Here is a 23,742-nt window from a genome sequence, read left to right as displayed (position 1 = left end):
TTTTGGTATGATACTTTACTAGCTAGAAATGTAGAAACCCATAGAAAATGTGTGTGTATAAATAATATATCTTAATCTGATCATATATATATATAATGATATATATGTATTATATGTATATATGTATAATATATATAACTGAATATATATTATATATAATGATATATATGTATAATATATATACAACTGAATATATATAATATGTAATGATATATGTATGTATAATATATATGCATATATGTGTATAATATATATATGTATATATATATACAACTATATATATATGTATATATATGTGTGTGTGTGTGTGTGTGTCTGTATCTCTAGAACTTCATAAAAAGCAGCAAGCTAGGCCAGGCCTGTGATGTAGGACAGTCATTTAATCTACCTAAGATGCTGAGGCAGGACTTCAGGGCCTGCCTGGGCTAGGGTGAGTTCAAAGCCAACCATGGCAGCTTAGTGAAATCCTATCTGAAAAATAAGAAGTAAGGAGAGACATGCAGATGGATCTCTGTGCTGCTCCAGGAGCCCCTGCAGAATATCTGCCATCTGAGTAGGTCTCCCAGCACCGGAGAGCCAGACAAAGAAAACAACACAAAGAATGTGCAAACAGAGAAGAAATGAGAGGGAAGAGCGAGATCTAAGTATAGCAATGAGCAGAGAGTGTGGAGCTCAGACACAGTGACATTCTCAGAGGTGACAATGAGAGCACGCTGGAGCTTAAGAGACAGAGAGACGTCTCCTTGGTTCCTGTTCACAGTTGCTGCTCCTGGGGAAACTGCTCCAGATAGATGTGTGACATGTGTGCTCAGAATCTCCGGGAGCCAGAGCCGACTCAGTTCTACCAGCTGAGCTGTGGATGGCAAGAGAAACAGCAACTGTGCTCAACAGCTAACCTGGCAGAGCGGAGCACCCGGAAAACTGAGTGACTGTCCCCAGAATCCAAGGACCAGGGATATAGCTCCTGGTGGGTACGTGTGAGCATGTGATGTCTGACACCCTGACATCACACTCTCTCCCCAGCTCACCTGTAGTTGTGTTCCAGAACTTCTCAAATCTATTCAAACCACGCTAAAAATACTTCGTGCTTATATGTAGAGTAGTGAGGGATTGTTAAAGGTCAGAAGAGGCTGAAGACAATAATTTTACTTCCTTTCTTGTATGAGGCAGGACCCCAGGTAGCCAAGGCTAGCCTTCAATTCCCAATTCTGAATGCTGAGATTATAGGCAAGTGCCACATTCGATAATTCTTTGTTTTGAGGTCTGGTCCATGTACCCTAGAAGCTTAACAAACCTGCTCCCTCCGGGTCTTTAAATTAATCACATCTGACCAACAATGAGTTTGATGAGCAGATCATCATACGGTTGCGTTTGTAGAGTGCTGATATTTGTTGTATGTGAGGTGATGACATTAACTAATAACCTGTCTATTGACCTATCACATCAGAGTTTACAGTGAGACATTTGAAGCACGCGCCTTAGCTGTTTACCTCTGACTGCCCTGCTGTCCCCTGAATTGTCAGGAGTATTCCTGATGTCAAGCTCATGCTATGTACTTGGCCCAAATCTGAACCCTTACCCCAATCCACTCTGCTTCCTCCCAGCTGCTATGCAAGTCTGTACTTCTGAATCTGAAGACACACACACACACACACACACACACACACACACACGCAGAAACAAGCCCTTACATACACACACATACACACATATACACATTCACACACACATATAAACACTCACACATATGCACACATGCACACAAACATACATACACACATACACATGCACACACATACATACACTCAGACATATACACACTCATACATGCATACACACACTCACACACATATACACACTCATGTACACATAAACACACATACATACACACCACTCCTAAATAAGAATATGGATACTTGTCTTTTTGTCTGAATTATTATTTATTATTATTATTATTAAGTATAATGTCCTCCAGGTTCATTTGTGTTGTCACAAATAACGAATTTCTTCCTTTGTAGAACAGAGTAATAGGTCATCATGTGTATGTGCATGCATGTGCACACTGCAAGTGTGTGTGTGTGTGAGATCCCACATGGCTGTTGTGAAGTGTGTTGCAGTAGGCATGGGTGTGGTTATCCCTTCGACACAGTGACGTTCACCTTTGGTGTAGACCCCAGAGAGGCATGCTGGCTCCATGTGGGATTCCCATGCTGTTATCCAGGATGTCTGTGTGGCTTTCATGCTCACCAGTGTGTGCCAGGAGCCCCTTTCTCCACACTCACTATTGTCACTTCTGTCTTGTTTGTCTAATTTGTTGGGGTTGTTTTTGTTTGTTTGGTTTTTTTTGTTTTTTTTTGTTTTTCCCATGAACCTGGAGACTGCTCACATGATTTGCAAATTGTCAGAGTCCTTGGCCCACTTTAAAAATGGCAATGCTGTCTTCTTGCCACTGAGTTATCTCACCACCATATTAAAGGGAAATAATGCCTCCAGTTTCTGGGACCACCAAAGACAGCTCTGGGAATTTCTGCATGTCCCCTGGTTTATGGAACTGCTCTATTTGAGAGCCACTAACTCGGGTAGAAAGATGCTCTCTCTTAAGTGTTGTCTCGGAGTCTGGAGTCAGAAGTGGTTTCTTATTGTGCTGTCTTATGGAACTTTAAATCTACTTTTAATAAAATTCTTACTTGGGTATTTTGTTGGATCACATGAGTACAGTATTCCAAGCTGTCTTTGGGAACACTCGAGCCCTGGGTGATGCTGCCCTCTGCCCTAGCTTTGTAAGTAACCCCCTGTGGTGGTTAATATTGCCATCTTTACAGGATCTGGGAGATAGACTTCTGGGTGTGTCTGTAAGGGAGTTTCTGGGTAGCGTTAAGGGGTAGACTCACCTCAACCATGGTTAGCACCATGCTGTGCTCTGGGTCCTAGACCAGATAAAAAGAAGGAAGTGTGCTGAGCATCAGCGTTCATCTGGCTCAGATTCCTGACTGCAGATACAGTGCGAACAGTAGCTCATACGCTCCGTGCCCACCCCACCCCACCGTGACAGACTCTCGACCCGCCTTGCCTTCCATAAGTTGCTCTTGCCAGACATTTTGTCATAGCAACCAGGGAAGTAACAGACAGCCCTGCCTTTGTAAACATTCTCATGTGACACTCTGACGCTCCAGTGTTCCCAGCCAGTCGGTGTCTGTCACCCTAACCCTGGCAGTGTCCCTCAAAGCCTCTACTACAAAGTGTTCACACTTGATTATAGTGACCTCTGCAGCATGGGTCAAATTCATAGTAGGTTAAAAAAAAAAAAAAGAAAAGAAAGAAACCACCAATTACTACAAGACCTTACAGAAACACTAATTTTACATTTGAAGATTCTACAAAATGTGACGTCCCGTTGCCTCAGAGACACTCAGTGACATATTAGCCTATAAAACACGCTCACTGCTGTTTCTTCACTGGTAAAGGACCCATTTAGGTCCTTGGCATAAGAAGAACATCCTCTTTCAGAATCAATGATTCTTGCAAGCAGTTCCCTTCCTGGGTATGGAGGCCCGCCTTTGCTCCGATCGGTTCACCTAGCTTCGCAGCACCGGCCAGTAGACTGGCGGTGGCTGCTGCCCCCTAGTGTATAGTTATTAGCTACTGCAGGCACTGAGTTCTTGAATCACCCAGGGAACCTTATGAATGGAAAATAAATGAAGTAATAAAAATAATGGAGACATTTACAATGTCTTAGTCTTTCAGAATGAGTACTTAGAACACTTTTCCAACAATTTCTGAGAGGAATGGCTGTTAAATCTGTCTGTCGCTCTGCCTGCCTGCCTGCCTGCCTGTCTCTCCTCTCTGTTTCTTTCTGTTCTCCTCCCTCTCCCTCTCCCTCTCTCCCTCCTCTCCCCTCTCCCTCTCCCTCTCCCTCTCCCTCTCTCTCTCCCTCTCTCCCTCCTAGCTTTTTTTCCAGTTCTAGTCAGCCATGTAGTTTACAGGACTCAGTGCTGACAGAAAAGGAAATTGTGACAGTGACAGTATGAATTGCCCTGACTTCTCTCTGCTCGCCACGTTTTAATATTGGCAGTTTCAAATGCGAATCTAGGAAAAAAAATTAAATATTAAATCAATTTACCCATCTTATATAGTGCCAATCAATGTGAAAAGAACAGCAAATGAACTCTCATGACAAGCAGAGAGAAGTGGGCCAGAGGGGGCTCCACCCCCGTCACCTTTGGCCTCGCTCGATAGCTTCAGCATACATGGCTGGCAAAGAGATGGGAGTAATGGAGGGCATGTCAGGACCTCTCAGCCTCCTGTTTCCCGGGCCAGGGTGTTGTGTCACTGTGAGTCCAGGTTCTATGGGAGCCGATGGCTTTCCCACAGTGACCTCACCCCTGAAGCCTGCTGTTCTGTGGTACTGGGACATCGAGAATTCGGCATGTAGACAAGAAGTAAGGAATAGCAGATGTGTGCTGGTCACGAAGGTCACCTCTGCTCTTGCTCATGGCCCTGTGTCCCAAGAGACTTCCTTTACAAAGTACAGATGGGATGATGAAGAGTCCTGTGATGGTGGCAGGTGACTAGTGACGCCAGAGCAGGGCCTTCTGAGGGCCTTGCCTAGGGGTAGAGGTTGTGTGTCTGTGACCCGGATCCCAGGGAGCCGAGTCTGTTCCATGAAATACAATCAATAGTTGATGCCCTTCGCTTGGTGTCCATCCGTTCAAAACAGGAATACTGACTGTAGCTGGCTGGGACAGGGCGGTGGGGGTTTTGTCCCTGTCCAGCTAATGGTCAGAAGTTATTCACGTGCCAGGCAGGGGCAGGAATAGAGGAACTCACTCTGTGGCTGGAGCCATAAGACTATGTCCTGGACTCCACAACACCCTGAGTGTGTTCTAGCTCAAGTAGTGTCACCACGTTCGGGTGGAGGAAAAGTGACTAAATGCTTGCCATAGTTTTATTTATTTATTTATTTATTTATTTATTTATTTATTTATTTATTTAGTGGGGCTGGACACAATGTAGATCAGGCTTGCCTACTCTTGAGATCTGCCTGTCCGTGCTTGCTAAGTGCCTGGATTTAACAATGTACACCACCATGCCCGCATTTTACTGCAGAGTCCCCTACTACATAGAAGCCCAAAAGACTCTTTAGCTCAGACACACTGAGGCAAATGGGAGGTCACCGTCAAAGTTCACTGGTTATCGAGAAGAGAAAAGCTCCAGGGTTTGTTCAGCTTAACTTCCTAGCAAGCATAACTCCACGTACCCTATATGAGCAAGGAGGATATTCATGGAAAAACTGTAGCTAATTTTATCAAAGACTCACTGGGCACGCATGTGTGCAGTGGATAGAGCCCTGAGGATTGCTGTGAACGCAGGGAGCAGGGCTGAGGGTGTGGGGTGGAGCTGTCTCCTTCCCACTGAGTTTGGTACCATACAGTAACATACAGTACATACAATACAAGTAACATACAGAAAACAAGAACCGAGTCATCTGCTGTCCCAAGGAAAGCAGCTTTGGAAGGGTTTGTCTTGTCTCACAGTTCCAGGGTGCAGTCCATCCGGAGCTTGAGGTGGCTGGTCACAGTGCAGCAATCAGGAAGCAGAATGGTGGGTGTCTGGGCTCAGCTGCCTTTCTTCTTTGTATTCAGTCTGAGACTCGAATGGAGGGAATGGCGCCATTGGTGGGCAGATCTTTTAGTACTTTGTAGTAGAATCAAGATAGCCTCCTCAAACCCACCCAGAGGTTCGTCTCACAGAGGAGTCTAGAGCTCATCAAACTGACAACCGAGATTAGCCACACAACAGGCACAATTTGATTGTTTTGTTTGTTTGTAAAAGTCCCATCTTGGCTTCCCGTGTCGTCTCCAAAGGCTGAGGCTCATTTAGTTGGTTCTTGATAAATGACGCTGATTGCCATCAGCTCATTCACTCGGAAATCACTCTCTCCCTGCTCTGTTTCCCTTCCCTGTGCAGTTTAGTCATCTTGACTGGCTCACGGGCAACCGGCTTCTCCAAGTGTGTCTGGGAGAGCCCTCCCGGTTGTAGCATTTGGGTTGGTGGTTCTCTCCATCGCAGATGGCCGCCATTTAATATTTTGAATGTCTGAACAGAAACAGGAAGAGTTAGGGGGAATTCTACTTTGCCTAACTGCTTGGCCCTGAACATTGGTTTTCTATCATGACAACAAACTTCCCGAGAGAAACAACTTGCAAGGAAAGGTTTCATGTCTGACTCACAGCTCCTGCAGTTTCAGTTTGTGCTTGCTTATAGGCCAGCGTCAAGACTGAACAGCATAACATCAGGCTGTTCTCATGGTAACAAGGGGAAGAGATGGTGGCAAAATACACCTCATCAATCTATGCCTCCAGCCACCTACTTTCTCCCACCTTCTAAAGTTTCCAAAGCCTCCCAGTAGCCCATTCATATATGGATTTGTCAGCCCCACAGTCAGTCAACCCCAGAGGCCCCACCTCTGACTACCTGCACCTGTCTACATGTGAGCCGGGGGGACACTCTTAGGATCCAGAAACACTGTCTCCTATCTCTCACACAGGCCTCACAGTGACTACTCTTGGCTCTTAGATACTGGATTTATACTTCCTGGGGCCTCAGCTTCTCTTGGTAGGTTGTGAAGTTTCTCAGCATCCAAAATCACGCGAAGCAGTTCCTTTTTCTAGGTCTTTGTCCCAGAGAAATCTGTCTGTCCACTTGTCCATCATCTATCTACTGATTGCCCATCTAGTGACTACCTATCGTTTGTTAATACATATATATATATTAATCTATAATATTTATAAATATGTCAATCGTCAATGCTCTATCAGTGATCTATTGACCAGTCATTTGTAATCTATGTCTTCAATTTTCTATCTTATCTGTCATCTTCTAATTAGCTTCTAGCTTATGTCTACCATCTACCATCTATTGTGTATCTTCAATCGTGTCTATTGATCAATCATCTATCCATCTGTTTATCTACTTAGGATCTATATTCTCTCTTCTATTTACCATCTATACTCTTCTTCTGTCTCCATCTATCAATCACATAGCTATTTAGCTTTCATTTATTTTCTGTTCACCATTACGTTGGGTCTGTTTCTTTGTCCATGCTTCATAAATGCATCCTCCAGGGACTGCCCTCCTCCGTAGTGTAGGCTGGCTGCTGTTTGCCTCTGGTGATCAGTCCCTGATTCCATCCTCATTCAGTGCCCTGGTCTGTTACTGAACTCTAGGTCTGGGCAGTTTGCATTTCTGGAGCGCTTTATTCTTTTAGGTGGGTCTGTATTTCCAGGTGGTGTCTCTTCCCATCTGAAGAATTTCTTGTGCTGCCGGTCTCAGGTGACGAATTCTTCTGGTTTTGCTTATTCCACTGTTGTTGAAAATTAACAACAAACCTCACAGTCATCCAGGAGTCAGCTTCAGCTTCAGCTGGGTCTGTGGACCCTGGACCAAGGTCTCATGCAGCCCAATGTGGCTTCAAACTCTTGATCCTTCTCTTAGACCCCTTCATGCTGTGGTTTTAGGTAGGTACTACCATGCCCACGCAGTCTCTCTACTTTTTTTTTTTTTTTTTTTTTTTTTGTTAACACTGGGGATTGACTCCAAGGCCTCATGTATTCCAGCAAAAGTTCTACCACTGAGCTAAAATCCCAGTCTCCCTTTTTTCTTTCTGAAGGTTTCACCAAGTTTCTCAGGGTGTCTCTGAACTCATTCTTAGCTTAGACAGGCCTTCAATGTATAATCCTCCTGCCTCAATTCCCCAAGCTCCACCGATGAATAGCCCTTCACCATCACCAGTAGGTCTTATGCTGTGACCCTGTTTAATAAAGGGAGTTTTTATTTTACCCCTATATGTTCTTGACTACTGGCCATTAGATATGGCTGCCTATGTGTGACTTTCTTACAGAGGGAGCTGTCATACTGTGGAAGTCTCTTTACCACGGAAGCTTTGGTGGGGTTTGCGACAGACATATTGGTCTTTAGGAAGAAATAACAACACTGTTTCTCCACAATCAAAAGATTACGGTAAAAGTGTAATTCCATACCAGACCTACAGGAGTTAGAAATGATGGGACTTTGCAGTGACGTCATTGCTCTCTGCACGTGCATGTATCATATTTCACAGGAGAGGACATCCTGGCAGCAATCTGAGAAGTAAGCTTATTAGCCAAGTGGATACTACAGAAGCCACAGCTTACAGATGACATCAGTTTATCCAGCAACTTAAGGAAGGAAAAGCTTATTTTAGTTTACAGTTGTCAGGGATACAGCTCATCAAAGTGGGAGACCCACATGTAGGGAAGGAGTATGAGGTACTGGTCACGTGGCACCCCAAGCAAGAAGCAAAGAATGGACAGGAAATAGAACCAGGTATAAAACCTAATGGCTCTCTTCTAGCGCTCCACTTCCTACTGTGAAGCTCCACCCCCTAAATCTCTGCAGCCTTCCAAAGCAGTTCCACCAGCCAGGGAACCCCTTACTGAACTACAGGAGCCTAGAGGGGACATTTTACAGTCACAAGATGGCATGGCCAGAGACCATCTTCCTGTGTAGGGCATGTTGATTGGGCAAGTTTTAAGAGAAATCAAGAATGAGGAGGAGAGAACAGGGGGTTTGTGTGTTTTAAAATGTGATCAAAATACTGTCTTTCATGGAAGGTCTGTGTATACAGTAACTGATCTCTGTAAAGATGTAGCAAGTACCATGGAGTCACAGATGGGACCAGAGAGCATGATACTGAAGCAGGAAGCTAAGCTAACTACACACCTTTAAAACAACAATACATATCAGTAGGGATGGGTGCCTTGGGAATATTCAGAATGGGACTCATTTTCAGACCTGGGAGAATCGGAACTAAATGCCTATGCAAAAAGCCCTGGGGAGCAGCTGACCATTCAAGGCTCTGCCAACAGCAGAAGTCATCCTAGAGCCTGGTGGTGTTTGTACCCCAGCTCTATTTGTGTGTGTGTGTGCACGTTTGAGAGCCCTTGTTTATGTACATGTGTTTGTGAACATGCGTGCATAGATAGGTCCTGTGGAGCTCCAGGTCCAATGTTTCTCTCAAGGGAACTAAGTAAAAATAAAAACTTGCAATACAGGTAAAGAAAAAGCAAGAAGGCTACACATTGGATACAGAAAGAGTTTTTGAAGATATGTAAATTAAAATTAGAATACTTACACCCATAGCAGAACTTCTCCCAATATGATTCTTATATATAAATTAAAAAGAAAAGACTTTTAAGTGAAATTTAGAGCATGAAGCCATGTTAGACTTTAGGATGATGGGATCTGTGGATGATCATGCTTTGGACTCAGGGAGTTGGCCTCTGTCAGGTCAGGACAAACCAGGTTCAGCTATTAGTCTTGAGTGAGCAATCAAGACAGGCAGACTAATTGTGAGAAACAGAAAAAGGGAGTGCACTTGATATACCACACTGGGAAGAGGGTTTTAGCAGCCCCAGGGTCTTGATTTCAGGTTAAGTTTTAAATACAGTAGCAGGCTGTGCACACACAGGCAGCTCTGGTCCAGGGGTGGCGCAGCTGCCTCTGACTCTTTGTTCTCCTTTCTGTAAGGTGGTCTACACAACTGTGAATTTTTTCTCAGAAGAAAAGTTTCCCCGCTGGCTGGCCCGGGCTCTAAGGGATTCTTTTCTCCCAGCTTGAGATTTCTGGGGGTGAGAGGAGTTCCGATTTCTTCCACTTCTTCAATAGTCCAGTAGCCAAGCAAGGAGCACAGACATGTCCTTAGACTATCTTCAGCCCTTCCAGGATGGTTACAAGTACAGCTAATCTTCACAGAGCCACAGGATGAAGCATTGGACCCATAAAGACAATCCTGGGGACATTTAGGTTGAAACATAGCCAACAAAGTGTCTTCCTGTAGAGGGCACCAGATGACTAGGCAGTGAAACCTTGCTGCCCTGTAGTGGGAAGTCCTGGGAAGGAGCCTCTGTGAACATACTGGAGACTTGTGGAAGTTGAAGATCCAGGCTGGGGGTGGGGGGTGGGGGAAACGACACACGGACTCAGTCTTTCCCTGCAAGCTCCATGCAGGCAAGTCCCAGCTCTTCGTATATGCAATCTCTGTGAGACAGCAGTCAGGAGCTTCCTGACAGGGTTGACAGAGGCTGAGGAGAGAGGCTATCAGGCATGCACATAGTTGTGGCAAACAGCAAACATGGAGAGTCACCACAGGCTAAACTACCGTCTGGCAGTTTGCATTGGTGCTCTTAGGAGGCAGAGAAGATGACCTTAGACTTTTATTTGGACAAGAGTATTTAATCTTACTTTTCATTAGATTGTGTTTCCCATGTATCTGTGCCAAAGATGGAAGTCCAACTTAGGAATGGGAGTGAATTCTGAAGTGAGTCTATTGAGAAATAAAAACTCACCCACCTCCAACTTGAGTGTCTGTGTCTAACATTCATGTCAGATATGCAAGCAGGAAAAGGCAGAGATCAGATCTTTGAATATGCTGATTCCTGACCCTGGCTGTGAGGCAAGGCCACAGGGTCATAGGCCAAGCAGGACCTTCTGTGGATAGGCAGATTGCTTGCACCAATGAGATGACAAAGCGTCAGAGTGGGAGGGGTGTGGGTGAGAAGGGGCCAGGCCTCAGTCCGCTGCTGGCAGGCCTCTCCTTACATCCCCACCACTGTGCTGTTGCCAGGAGACTGAAGAAGGGGCCAGGCCACATGGAGTGCAGTGCGGAATGTGTGAGAATGTGCAACCTGTGGTCTCATGAGTCCACGTGATCTGACATGGGCGAGGACTCACTTTCTCTTTTGCAGAGGACAGGACGCACCCACAGATCTGTCTTTTAATACAACTTATCTCTCTCCAAGGCACATATATGTACCCGTGCCCAAAACAGGGACGAGAAAAGCAACATGAAGCCCTCCCTGTTCACCTGGCAACTTAAAACCACCTGTAACTCCAGTTCCAGGGGATCTAACACATGTTCCTCTCTAGCCTCTGTTGGCATCAGGCACACACATGGTGTATATACATACATGCAGGCACAAAATTCATACACATAAAATTAAATATATATCAAATATACATTATATAAAATACACAAATATATATTATATAAATAAAAATATATAATCTATAAAAATAAATATATAAATATATTTTAAAAGGCTGTCTTATTTCACTTAGTAACAAGTGCCCTTACGTGCAACCTTGCCACCCTAAAATATTCTCAAGAAGATGCTACAGTATTCCACAGCCCACTCACATCAGAGAGGTTCCCATGAGTGCTTGCTCAGGAAGCTGCTCCATTGAGCTCTCTTATCCTGTTGAGTCCTTATTTCCTGGTAGCTGTTGGCGTCCTGTGTGGACTTTTTAATGCCTAAGCCCCCACAGCTGCCTGCCCCCTCAGCCCCTCACCTTTGGCTGTCTCTTCTGCGCTTCTAACATGGTACCTTACCACATGACTCCTCAGTGACTCAATCAGGAAATTGCTTATGCAGCTTTTCACAGTGGGGAGGTCAGTGGTTCTATGGCCGTGTGCAGCAGCTGACTGCATGAATCCAGCGGACCAGGAAGCAAGAAGCCAGTCGGAAGTGGGCTGCACTATATACCCTCCTGGCCCATCTCCCTCTGGCCCACTTCTCCCAGCTAGGCCCCTGTCCCTAAGGTTCTATCACTTTCTAAAACAGGACCAAATGTCCAAACAGGAGAACCTGTGGGTCCATTCCCCAGCTCCTTACAGGGCAACCAAGGCTTTCATAACCATGACAACCAAGGCCTTCATAACCATGATGTCTGCCCACTCTCTGTTCCCTCCTGCTTATACTATCTAATCACAGCTATTCAGTCCTTCATAGTTCTAGCTCCTAGACAGTGCCAGATGCCATTCTGATTCCTATCTCCTGCTCCAGGGTCCTGATGCTTGGGCTGATGGGGAAGCCCTTCTGGCCACCGTCCCATGACACTGGAACCCTTGCTCATTTAACTGAGCTTAACATGTGGTAGTGAGGTTCACCTTCCTCATGAGAGGGTAAAATCCTTGAAGTGGGGGACCCATGTCAAGTTCAGCCCAGTATGGCCATAAGTAGGGCTTACTACATACATACCCCACTGGCATCTCCTATGTCACCCCACATGAAGAATGTAAGTGGCCAGGGAGGAACTATGTAAAAGAGGACACTGTTTTGTTCAGCCATTAACACATGCTTTAGCGAGGGCAGGGTGGATCATTAAAAGTCTAAAGCTTCCAACTAGGAGTCAGAACTGAGTAAGTCTCCTCATTTCCTCTTTACGTTTATAGCATGATGTTACTCATGTGTATTTTCTTAACCTAGCCTTAGCTCTACTTAAAAACACTCCTGCAAACATGGATCCACTTGCACATCAGAGGTGGCAAGATGCAGATGCTGTCTTCTGCAAGCCCCAGCACATTTGCACATCATGTTCGGAGGCCAGAGGTCAACTGTAGGTACTGGTCTCAATGGCCCTCCATCCCCACTGAACTTGTTTCGGCTCGGCCGGCCGGTCAATGAGCCCAAGCCGTCCACGTGTCTTTGATTCGCCAGTATTGATGCTAGTGGTGTGACATGTTACACAGGGATGCTGAGGACATGGACCCAGGACTGGTGCTTGTGTGCCAAGTTCTTACTCACCTGCTGAGCACCCCCGGCCTAGCTGTACCTCTGTGTAAGAGACCATTCTGAGGGTTAACAGTATGTTCAGAGAAAGGTCTTTTGTTTTTTTTTTTTTTTTTTTTTTAATCACTGATACATAGACCTACTTTCTTTGGCATCTTTCAAAGGAAACAATATTATATCTTTAAGTATTAAGTATATAAGAAAGCAAGCAACAATTGTATTGCTCCAATGAATCTTGAAAATTTATTATTTGGGAGAATATCAGATATTGATCTTTTTGCTTTATAGCTCATGATAATAATCAGAAAATATACATTTTGAAATAAAGTCAAAAGAAAATAATTACATATAGTACATATTACAGATTTCTTATTTATACATCAGCAAAGCAGTACTAAAAGCATATTTATGGCCCACAATCAGCAAATGTGGACATTTTCTGTCTAAAGCTGCAGCAGCTCAAATCCTTCTAGGTCAGTGAAGGGACAGAGAAATACACTGAAGGGCTATCACCCACCATGTCTGGCTGTAAACCTGTATTTCCACTTTTCCCCTCTCCCACACATATGCATATATTTATTGCCATTAGAGTTCCACTGGTTTAACACCACACCATATAGCCATCTGCGGTCATTTGGTTTCTATAAATACATATAAAATGAGCGGGAAGGCGCTCCCGCGGCTTGCACGCACGCAGCCACTGCCCTGGCATGGAAGGTGCACTGGGAAACGTGGAGCAGCAATACTGAGTAACTACTGATGGCCGTGAGCTGACACGGCCAGCAGGCTTCTCCCAGAACTTAAAAATACCACAGCAGACATACGAACACACAACTTTAAAACACTGGCGTGATACAAAAGGAATACTCACGAGCTAGCCTCGCCACAGTATCTACCGATCAAGACAGGCTTGTGTTTGGGAAGCACACAGAGCATCGTTTAATATACATTAAGGCCTAACCTGTCAAAGGCAATGTCCAATGCTAACTGCCCATCTTCCTGTGCCCGCCTGCCATCAGGCCTTTGTCTTTTTCACATGATTTCCTCAATCTATCAAGGTCCTTACTTGCAAAGATGTTCCCAGATGTTGCTCTAGGTGAAGACTTCTTGTCTCTGCAGACCTTTTTGCACTTACAAGCAGCTGTGTTGCCGCAGGACTGGGCTGTCTTAGCTGTGGAGGAGTGCTGATCTGTCGGTCCGTGCTGCCACACTCCACAGCGAGTACCATGAGCTGCATCTTCACTGTGCAGGCTCTGCTGGGCGGAGCTATGCCCAACTGCCCCCTGATAGTTATGTCAATCTGCACAGTCAGAGGGCAACTTCTATCAATACCAACTGAAGCCTCACATATAAAATTCCCTGTTCACGGAGACAAAAAAGGAACACTAACAGCCAAAATGTAAAGGAAATGAAAAAAAATAAACACACAAAGTGAGGTAACCCACTGTGGGTGATTCTCTGAGAAAGAGGATACTCTATAGGTCAAATAGACCAATGATACTCAAATTATTCATTGGTAAGAAAAAAACTTGTAATATATTTAATACCTGTAGAAAAACCACATAATGTAACCTGTAGTACTAATTAAAAAGACACAAAAATTTGTGATCTAATTTATTATTTAGAACCTGTATACTTCTCCATATGCAAAATTTTGCATTTGGTAGTTTTTTAATACCATTGGCTGTACCCCTCTGACATGTAGCCAAAGGTAGGGTTCATAAGCCAATTCATTTATAGTCACAATAGGTAAAAACTGTGACAGCAGACTAAAATATTTTCAGATGTTCCTACACAAATTAGTTGTTTCCCCCCCCCACCCCCACCCCGAGCTAAAAAAGCTTTAGAAAACACTGGACAGTGATGAGCCTGTGAAGGCCCTGTGACTCGTGACACAGCACAGCTTCTCAACGTGCTTGTCAACTCTCAAGGCTGCACCCCACCAGTCGGGGAGGCCGGGAGGCCGGGAGAGTAGCTGGCAGCTTCCAGGTTCAGAGGTGACGGTGGTGGAGAGCCAGGACTGCTGCGAGCTGGTGGGAAGCCGCCCTTCTTTAGGTTCCTCAGTAAGCCAGACAGTTCACAACTGAGTGTGTCAGGGGATCTGTGCAATTCTCTTTCTTTCCACAGGGTCTCACACCAGACCCCAGGCTATCCTAGAACTTCCCCTGTAACTTAGGATAGCCTGGGCTTCCTGGCAACTGTCCTGCCTCAACCTCCAGAGTGCTGGAATCACGGTCATGAGCCACCACGCCCAGCTTCATCTTTCATTTTTTTCATAGAGTGTAACCTACCTACCACCAACATTTTGGTTTAAATGGAAGATAATCCATTTGTACAGTGTCTTCCTTTATGAGCAAGGTTTCAATTTATCTGATCAATGCAATGACTCAACAGAGGAAGAGTCTGAGAGTAAGGCAGGCCCTGGGCCTGTGGACTCACCCGTGCCACCGAAAGCTGCAAGTTACTCGGACTTTGAATTATTCTTTTTAAATATATAGAGATATGAAACAGTTGCTACAAATCTGGAGCAAATGTGTTCAGGCAATGGTTATTTCAGAAAGAATAATTTACTTCTCAAGTCACCTGCGAGGCAGTGACAGCAAGACCCACTGGGTGAGTCGGCGTTCAGCTGAGGTCTGCAATTCACTTGGGTAGAAGGCAACACTACACAAATTTCAGTTCTCTACAAGTGTCTACTACTTCACAGCCAGTCTTAAATCTTTTCATTGGAAACTAAAATAAAGCAGCATTCTCGGCTTCATCGAACATTCATCAAACCAGAAGTAAGTTGGGTGTGGTCACCCACCTCAGCTCACCTTGAGTGTGGTTGCGGCATCACTATGCTAACCCACTTTCATATTATTGCATGTAAATAATACAGAGGATGCATTCTCTTCAGGATTAAAAGCTACTTTAAATTTCAGATTAAAGTCTTAGTTATACTGTACCAAATTTACTGGAGAATGGGAAGGGCTGAGGCACCTGGCAGCTCCTGTCTAAATATTACTGTTGACTGCAGTGAAGTCACTGCTCGAGAGCAAAGTACTGACTCATTTTTGGCTTTATACACAAATGATACAAATATAAATGGAGACTAATATCCTATAAAGTCAAACTTAAAAATAAAAAACATACTCTGAATTTAATTTTATTCCTTGGTAAAAAATGCCTGACCTGGGTGCTCTCTCCTCTGTCTCTATGTCTAGAACAAGCACTCTGTCCACGTCGACGTCTTGGCAAGCAACATTCACCCTGCTGTGCATGGCATAAAGTCCAAAAAGGAAGTGGGTTGTTCTCAAGTATATCACCTGCGCGTGATTCCCAAAGCACAGCAATCAGACCCCCAGGGACCTCTCCTTCTCGTGGGACCTTCTCATGGGGACCCACAGGAGGAGGCAGGAAGGCAGGAGAGCCTCACAGAGTGCACCAGGACCGTCTGAGATCACAAACATTTTACACGAACAATTTACTTCCTTTACGATATTTCTGTGATGTCATGTTTGGAATACTGTAAAGGAACAATTAACTTCCAGACTAGAAAGCAAGCTGAATTATCTCACTTAAGCAAGGGCTAAGAGAGGCTCCAGATAAGTGTGGCGAGTTCCGTGGAGTCAGTCTGGATGGTGGAGCGCCCCAGGAGGCTCCGAAGCTGTACATGAGCAAAGCTCAGATGGAGTCTGCCAACATGCACACAGTCAGAGTCCCACAACACTTAACAGAATTAAGTCACAGGATAAGTATTAATAAAACATTAGAGAGCAACATTCATACATTAATCAATTACATGGAATAAATTAAACTAAGCAGTCACATAACTTCTTTGCTCTTAATTCAGGGTGTATTCATGTATAAACGTAGATCAATGCTTTCCTAATGGTCTCAAAATGCTACAAATACAAACAAAGGCTTTGCATTCCAGCTGCTGGACAACATGTCAATACTGCGAAGAGTGAAAGGCTCCATGTTCAGCATCAGTGCACAGGGCATGGCTCCGAGTGGTGTGTGGTTGGGAGAGGATCCGGCGTGGGAACAGACCCTCTGTTCAGTTGGCACAAACTGGAGGATTTTACTGTCCATGGTACCTTTGCTGGATCCTTTCCCAAAGACAGTGTTATACATAGATGCCTTCAGGATTAAAACCCGAGGAGACAGGGTTCTGTAGAATACGAAGATTACTGGGGAGCTGCCGGGATGAACCAGGTCGCTTCAGGGACCCAGACTGGAATGGCGCCTCTAAACAGGAAACAGAAATCACCTGGTGAACTGGATAACCAGAAAATGTGTCAACTTCCCCAAAGAACCAGAAAGAGCAGACTACATTGGTAAGTGCAGTGGAGACCCAGGAAGGAGAAGGCAGGTCCTTTGGTGGTAACTCAGTTACTAAGGCTAGAGCACCTTGCCTGGCTGCGTCTGCCAGTAGCTGAGGCCACAGCCCACAGGTGGGAAGTCTCAACAACAGAAGTGATGAGAAGACTCAGAGAGGAGGGGAAATCAGGAGATTCTAGGATGCAAATTTTCACAGCCAATATTCATATTTATATTTGTACTTTGGTAAACAGGCTCATAAAGAAGCAGATTAAAATAAACAATCTGGCCATGCAAGTGAGCAGATGACCCTAATGTAAACGAGGATGCCATTTTAGGTGATTGGCCTTACCTGTCTCTATGTCTGCCTGCGAGGCCTCGATCTCCGTGGGCTCGGCCGGCAGCACGGTGACTTTGGTCCCTGTCTGCTGGATGAACTGCTGGAGGTTGACCTGCCGCAGCTCTTTGGTCAACTGCTCTAGCTCCTGCTCCTTGTCCTGGTTGGAAAACAGCAGTTATTCTATGCCTGAGGCTGGGTGGGCAGGGCTGTTCTGGGGACAACCTCCTGCTATAGCGGGGAGATGGGGCCACATTCAGAAGGGTTCATTTGACACGCCTGGTTTATGTGGGTACAGTGACAATGCTGTCCCATCCTCTTAGATGTGAGGCTTCCCTTCTGCACAGCGCCACAGATTCTTATAAAATAAGTGCATATTCTTACTCTGCCATAAAAATATATGACACGTATATAGTTTCTATATACCCAGGTGTGACAAATCTGCTGATCTGGTCACAAACTTCCTTCTTGTATACTTTATAACTGACTGCAAATTAATAGCAATTTAAGAGTTCTTAGTTTTGACCAGATGTTGGAGTTTTATCTACTGATATTCATTTTATAACCCAAGGAAAGCAAGATCATCACAAAATTCTCAGCCTGAGGCTCTTAGTCCTGTGACAGACAGGCCCGAGCTACAGAGCCATCCCTGCGTCCTGTTAGTTAAACGTCCCCTTCTGTGGATGTGGCACCCTGCTCACTAAGATGCCCTTACCTGTAGCCGCTTGGTGGCCTGCCCCAGAGACCTCTCCACAGCTCTAATGCCGTTCTCCAGCCTCAGGCTCTGCTGCCCTTGAAGGTCCATCTCCCCCTTGACCTTTTCGATCTTTCCTTTCACCTCCTCCTCATTGACCTGTGCCTCCTGAACTTCCCGGTGCAGTTTTTCTGCCTGGAGACCGCTCTCCATGGTGTGGATCTGGGCCAGGTAGTCCTTCAGCCTGCCTTCACAGTCTGTCACCTTCTGCCGTATCTCCTCCAGCTGATCCTGCAGCTGCTTCTCGTTCTCTTGTTCGATCTGTAATTCGTTTTCCCAGAACTCTTCCTCCTCGATCTCCACGTCGTTTCTCTTGATCCTCTGCTCCAGGCGGACAATCTCCTCCTCCAGGCTACAGCTGTACTTCTGCTCCCAGAACCGGATCTCTGCCTCACTGGACTCCAGCTGCTTCTCGATGGCCTGCAGCTTCCCCGTCTGCAGCCGGATCAGCCTTTTCAGCTCCTCTGCTGTTGCCCTGCAGTTACTCAGCACCTTCTGCCTGAACTCAGTCTCTTTGCCTTTTCCAAAAATGTCCGTCAGCCCTTTGGCGCCCCCTGTGAAGGTGAGAGACTTTCGCTTAGGCTCCCTCCTTCTGATGGACTTGTCCGCCTGAGGCCGGAGCTTGGCTAAGGGGGGAAGGCTCTGTCGATACAAAGTTCTTTCAGGAATTCGGGCCACACTGTCCGAGGTGGGTCGCTCACTGAGAGATGGCCCAGTCCGACGCAAGATGAGCTGCACGTCACTAGCATACTGCCCCCACTTGTTCAAAGACACGATGGGGTTTTCATGCGGTGCCAAGTGCCGCTCAGTGTCTCTCCATTTCTCTATCAGGGTGTACCTTCCAGTTCGACCTAGACAGAAAAGATCGGAGAGCACTGTCATGGCGGGACATGCAACCATCAGTAATGCAGCGGAGGACATGGCTGAAAACTGTTCTCAGTTAGCATCAGAATGTCCACCAGTCCAGGCCGCCTGGGGCAGCCTCAGAAGACAGCAAACCTCTCAAAGCCGTGGCAGCATACCGTTCAGATCTGAATTATAAGCATCCTTCTGGCTTGCTTAGAAATTCTACTTTCTATTTCCCCCAACTGAGAGAATTTACACTCTGGTCAAATGTATAAGTGTTCAGAACTTCTGGGGATAGATGAAGCAAAGAAAAAACACTGAAAATGTGTCCCCCACAGCAAAGAGTGGTGGCCCCAGGTGCTGACCTGAACTTCTAAACCTGCATAGATTTGAACATTCTGAGCTTCCTCAGGAGAGACGCAGGGTCAGTCCAGAACCTGACGCAGCTCACTGCAGTGCCCAGGCCTCAGAGCTCCCTATAGCTCACACAGCTGGGCATTGCCCCATGAGGATGACTCTTTAAAGTAACCTTCTGTGAAAAGTGTCTGAGGAATGTTGATATTAATAGTTTCAAAGTTTCTTCTAAAAAAAAAAAAAAGAGGACAAAATTTAGACTTTATTAAAAACAAAACACAATAAAATAAATAAAAAGTGCAGTACCTACTAATTACAGAATTGAAATAAACTTTCAAAAGACAATATAGGGCCAGTAAAGTGGCTCGGTGGGTAAAAATGCTTGCCACCAAGCCAGGTGATCCTGGGACCCCGGGGAACAAAAGACTGACTCTAGCTTTCGTATGTCTGTTGCTTCCAAAACAAACAAACAGATGTAGTACAAAAGGAAAAAAGAGACTATGTCATAAGTGTGAACACACTCCGTGGACACGGTCATTTAAGGTAGGTGCTATTTGGAGTTTGTTAAACACATATGTTAGTTAGGGAGTAAGAAGAGACGTCAGTCAGCCTTCCTCACAGGCATGAACAGCCCTGAGCTCGGAGCCCAGAACTTAGCGTCATGGACAACAGGACATGTCTGCGATCCCTGCGGGGCAGTAAGAGAAGAGACTGACTCAAACAGAAGGTAGAGAGTGTGTGAGAAATGGCAACCGAGGCTGTCCTCTGACCTTCGTGCACAATGGTAACACACACACACACACACACACACACACACACACACACACACACACACAGCAAGGAAAATTAGAACGCCTGACCCCACCATCTTACAACTGGAGTGGCACAGGAAGTGCACAGGAGCTTCTGAACAGACAGCAGCACCTTCTCCATCACTGGGCATCCGGGGCATCTGGACGTGCAGACGTGAACACTCACCCAGCAATTCGGAAGCGGAGCATGAAGAATGCCTGAATGTCCATCAATCTGTATCTACCCAGCCAGCTTTCTGACACTGACCATTTAAGCTGTTTGCTAAATAAGTGTGGCATAAGTAAATAATCACAGAGAAAGTACTGGTTACGTTTATAAATAGTTGAGCAGTTAGAACGAGGCTGAGAGGCCTGATGGCAGACGGGAAGGATCGTCAGCCGCAGGAGTCACCAGCTGGCGCTCCTTAAGTACTGATGATACAGGGAAAGGCTTTTAGGTCCAATCTGAAACAGCATCATAAGGCATCTATATTCAAGCTTCCGACTTTTCAAAGCAGGCCTTGAACTGAGTTATTAAGAAAGGAAAAGAAGAGTATGGTTCAGTTAAAACAGGTGGTCACGGGTTAACTACAATAGTTATCATAAACAAAGAAATATGCATCTGGTGAAGAATAGGACACGCTTTCTCCATGGGATTCTATGCAGAAAGTGTGGTTATGGTAGGGAGAGATGCAGCTGTGGCCCCTGCCCAGCCTCTACACACTTACTCTTCTTCCAGCTGTGCTGATGCACGCCTATTTCTCAGCACCCGGACAAGCAAGACAGGAGGGTTGCCACAGCCAAGGCTGCTGATCTGTACAGTAAGACTTGTCTTTAAAAACAATCAAGTAAATCTATGAAAACAACAACAACAACAACAACAAAAAAAACCCAAAACCAAACAAACCAAAAAACAACAGAAGAAAAGGGGCTGGAGAGATGGCTCAGTGGTTAAAAGCATTGGCTGCTCTTTTAGAGGTTCTGAGTTCAAATCCCAGCAACCGCTGGCCCATAACCGTCTGTAATGGGATCTGACGCCCTCTTCTGCCATGCATGTGTACATGCAGACACAAAACTCATTTACATAAATAAGTCCTTTCAAAAAATAAGAAAAGTCATTACTTTAAAAAAACACCATTCAAGGGAAATTTTGAGGTTTTTTTTTCTGTTGTTGTTGTTTTGTTTGTTTGTTTGTTTTTGTTTTTCAAGACAGGGTTTCTCTGTCTAGGCTGTCCTGGAACTCACTCTGTACACCAGGCTGGCCCCGAACTCAGAAATCCACCTGCCTCTGCCTCCCAAGTGCTGGGATTAAAGGTGTGTGCCACCATTGCTCAGATGACATTTTGAGTTTTAATCATCACTGAATCTTGGCTTGTTTTGATCCAACAGATCATGTAGGATGAATACTTAATATGTTGACAGAAAAGAGAATGCCTTAATTTCCTCTTCCACTATTAGGCTCAAGTCTACAAATCATAGTCTGGGATGAAGGCGCTCCCTGGACGGGGGGCATGGCTCCAGCATGGCTCCAGCATGGCTCCAGCATGGCTCCAGCATGGCTCCAGCATGGCTCCAGCATGGCTTTCATATCCTGCAGTGCCTCAGTGAAACCAAAGGTGTCAGGATGAGAAGAAAGCATCTTGGCTAGCACGGAGCAGATCTGCTAGTGCTGGCAACAGGTGACCTATTTCAATCCTGAGCTGACTTGCTATGCTTCCAGTATGAACTGGCAAGAAGTAAGGTAAACTTTTTGACTAGAAGCTCAAGACAAAGGGCACCTGAGCACCTGGCACAGCGCCGGGGCAGCTTCTTCTTCATGTGTGTTTACTGAATAACAGGTTTACGATGCAAATACAAACTCTGAACATATCACTTGGTTTTATGGAAAGAAGTTTCTGCCCTCACTATGTTCCAAACTCTGATAAAGAACATTTTTAACAGGGCCTGGTAGCACAGGCCTATAATTCCAGCAATTCAGGAGGCTGAGGCCGGAGGATCAGAAGTTCAGGACTTTCCTGAGTTCCAGACTAAGTCCAAGGCCAGCCTGAGAAAGTTGGTGGTGCCCTGTCTCAAAACCAGAATAACAAGCAGGTTGAGAATTTGCTTAGCATTTCTGAGTCCCTAGGTTCCCCAGATGGGTCCCTAGTCACAGAAAGTTTTTATGTAAGTGAAGATTATATGTGTGTGTGTGTGTGTGTGTAGAACCTCAGACTTGGCAAGTTCAACTTCATTTTATTACAACAGTTTTTTTTAAGTATACATTTCTGTTTAATGAAGAACCATACTATCTAATTTACTTTATTCTTTAATTTTAAATGTATTCGGAATTTGACAGTAAGAGGGGGTTCTGGGAACTAGGAGTCTGTTCTGGTTTAAGCAAACATCCAAAATTAGAAGAAAAAAATTACTATTCAAGATAAGCATGAGGAGCAGACAGTGCAGACTCTAGGTTCAAGGTCAATGACATGGGGTAGGTTCAGAGAGCAAGCTCATAACATGACATACCACAGGCAAAGTGCACCTGAGAGCTGTGTTGCCCAGCCCACTATGAAAGAATGCAGTGTGTACTCACAAACACTGGTTAAAGTCCATTTGACAGATTAGGAAATGCCCACAGTAGCAGAGTACAGATTGGTGGCGTCTGTGACAGTATTTCTAGAGGTGATACTTAGGGCCCTGACCAAATGGATGGATTCATCCTTTGACAGATTTATGACTGTATTATTGAGAAGTGGTAAGAGACAGGAAATACATCCTAATTGGAGGAAGTTGGTCTATGGTACCATGTCCTTTGGGATGACTAACTGCCCTAGCCTCTTCCTGTAGTCTTTCTAAAACTTGGTCACTATGATGGTTTGAATAAGAACGGCCCCATAGGCTCATATATTAAGTGCTTGGTGACCAGGGAGTGGCACTGTTTGAAGACTAGGAGGCGTGTCCTTCTTGAACTAAGTGTGGCCTTATTGGAGGAATTGCATTACGGGGGATGGGCTTTGAGGTTTCCAAAACCAATGCCAGGCCCAGTTTCTCTACCCGTGCATCATGATGTATCTCTCAACTACTTCTCCAGAACCATGCCAGCCTGTGTGCCACCGTGCTCCCTGCCAGGATGACAATGGACTAAACTTCTGAAACTGTAAGCCAAGAGTGAGCTGTGCCATATGATTACCCACCACGATAAAGGGATACTCCTGAACCTATGAAGCAGACCGGTAACACTCACGTGAAGTTGTTCTGTCAGACATTTGGTGATAACGAGGTAAAGCCCCTGACGCAGAGAACTGGAGGGTAGGAGGCTGCTATGGTATCTGACCATGTGCTTTGTAAGTCCTTTGGAAGTAGGTAGTGGGATGAACTCAGGAGACGTGAGAAACAGGCTAGGAAACCCTTACAATGCTGTGAGTTAATGGGTGATTTTGCTTGGAGCTCAAGGGAGCAGAGTTCCAGTGAGAATGTGGGCAATGAAAGCTTGGCTCAAGAAGTTTCAGATGGGAACAACTCAATTGGGAACTGGGAGAGAAGTCATTTGTGTTCTGCTGTAGCAAATAATGTCTACATTTTGTTCCTAATTTGAGAAGTCGTGGGAGGCTGATTTAAACAGGTAGACTAATTAATCCGGTGGAGAGCGGTTTAGGACAGCACAGTATCCAGGCTATTCATAGGTAGTGCTAGTGGCCCTGAGCCAGGCTTACAGTGAGACCTGGAAGGACAAAGCTGAGCAAGCTTTGAAAACAGTGTAGTGGTTAG

General features: G+C 45.3%; 1 protein-coding gene across 3 annotated transcripts in view; it reads right to left on the bottom strand.

Moving 5' to 3' along the window:
* Nucleotides 1-12,828: 12,828 nt before the first annotated feature.
* Rassf8 (Ras association (RalGDS/AF-6) domain family (N-terminal) member 8) overlaps nucleotides 12,829-23,742 on the bottom strand; it is a 74,519-nt gene continuing 63,605 nt past the window's right edge. For all 3 annotated transcript variants that reach the window (XM_011241599.2, NM_027760.3, XM_011241600.3), the window contains 3 exons: nucleotides 17,966-18,855; nucleotides 17,266-17,410; nucleotides 12,829-16,841 (listed from right to left, as the gene is read on the bottom strand). In XM_011241599.2, coding sequence (XP_011239901.1) covers nucleotides 16,720-16,841; nucleotides 17,266-17,410; nucleotides 17,966-18,855 — 1,157 coding nt within the window. In that variant the 3' untranslated portion in view covers nucleotides 12,829-16,719. The remainder of the gene's footprint in view (nucleotides 16,842-17,265; nucleotides 17,411-17,965; nucleotides 18,856-23,742) is intronic.

Source organism: Mus musculus, chromosome 6 (assembly GCF_000001635.26).
Source record: "Mus musculus strain C57BL/6J chromosome 6, GRCm38.p6 C57BL/6J".
NCBI lineage: Eukaryota > Metazoa > Chordata > Mammalia > Rodentia > Muridae > Mus > Mus musculus.
Note: the sequence above shows the minus strand (reverse complement) of the source record. Positions and strands in the feature narration are given on the sequence as shown.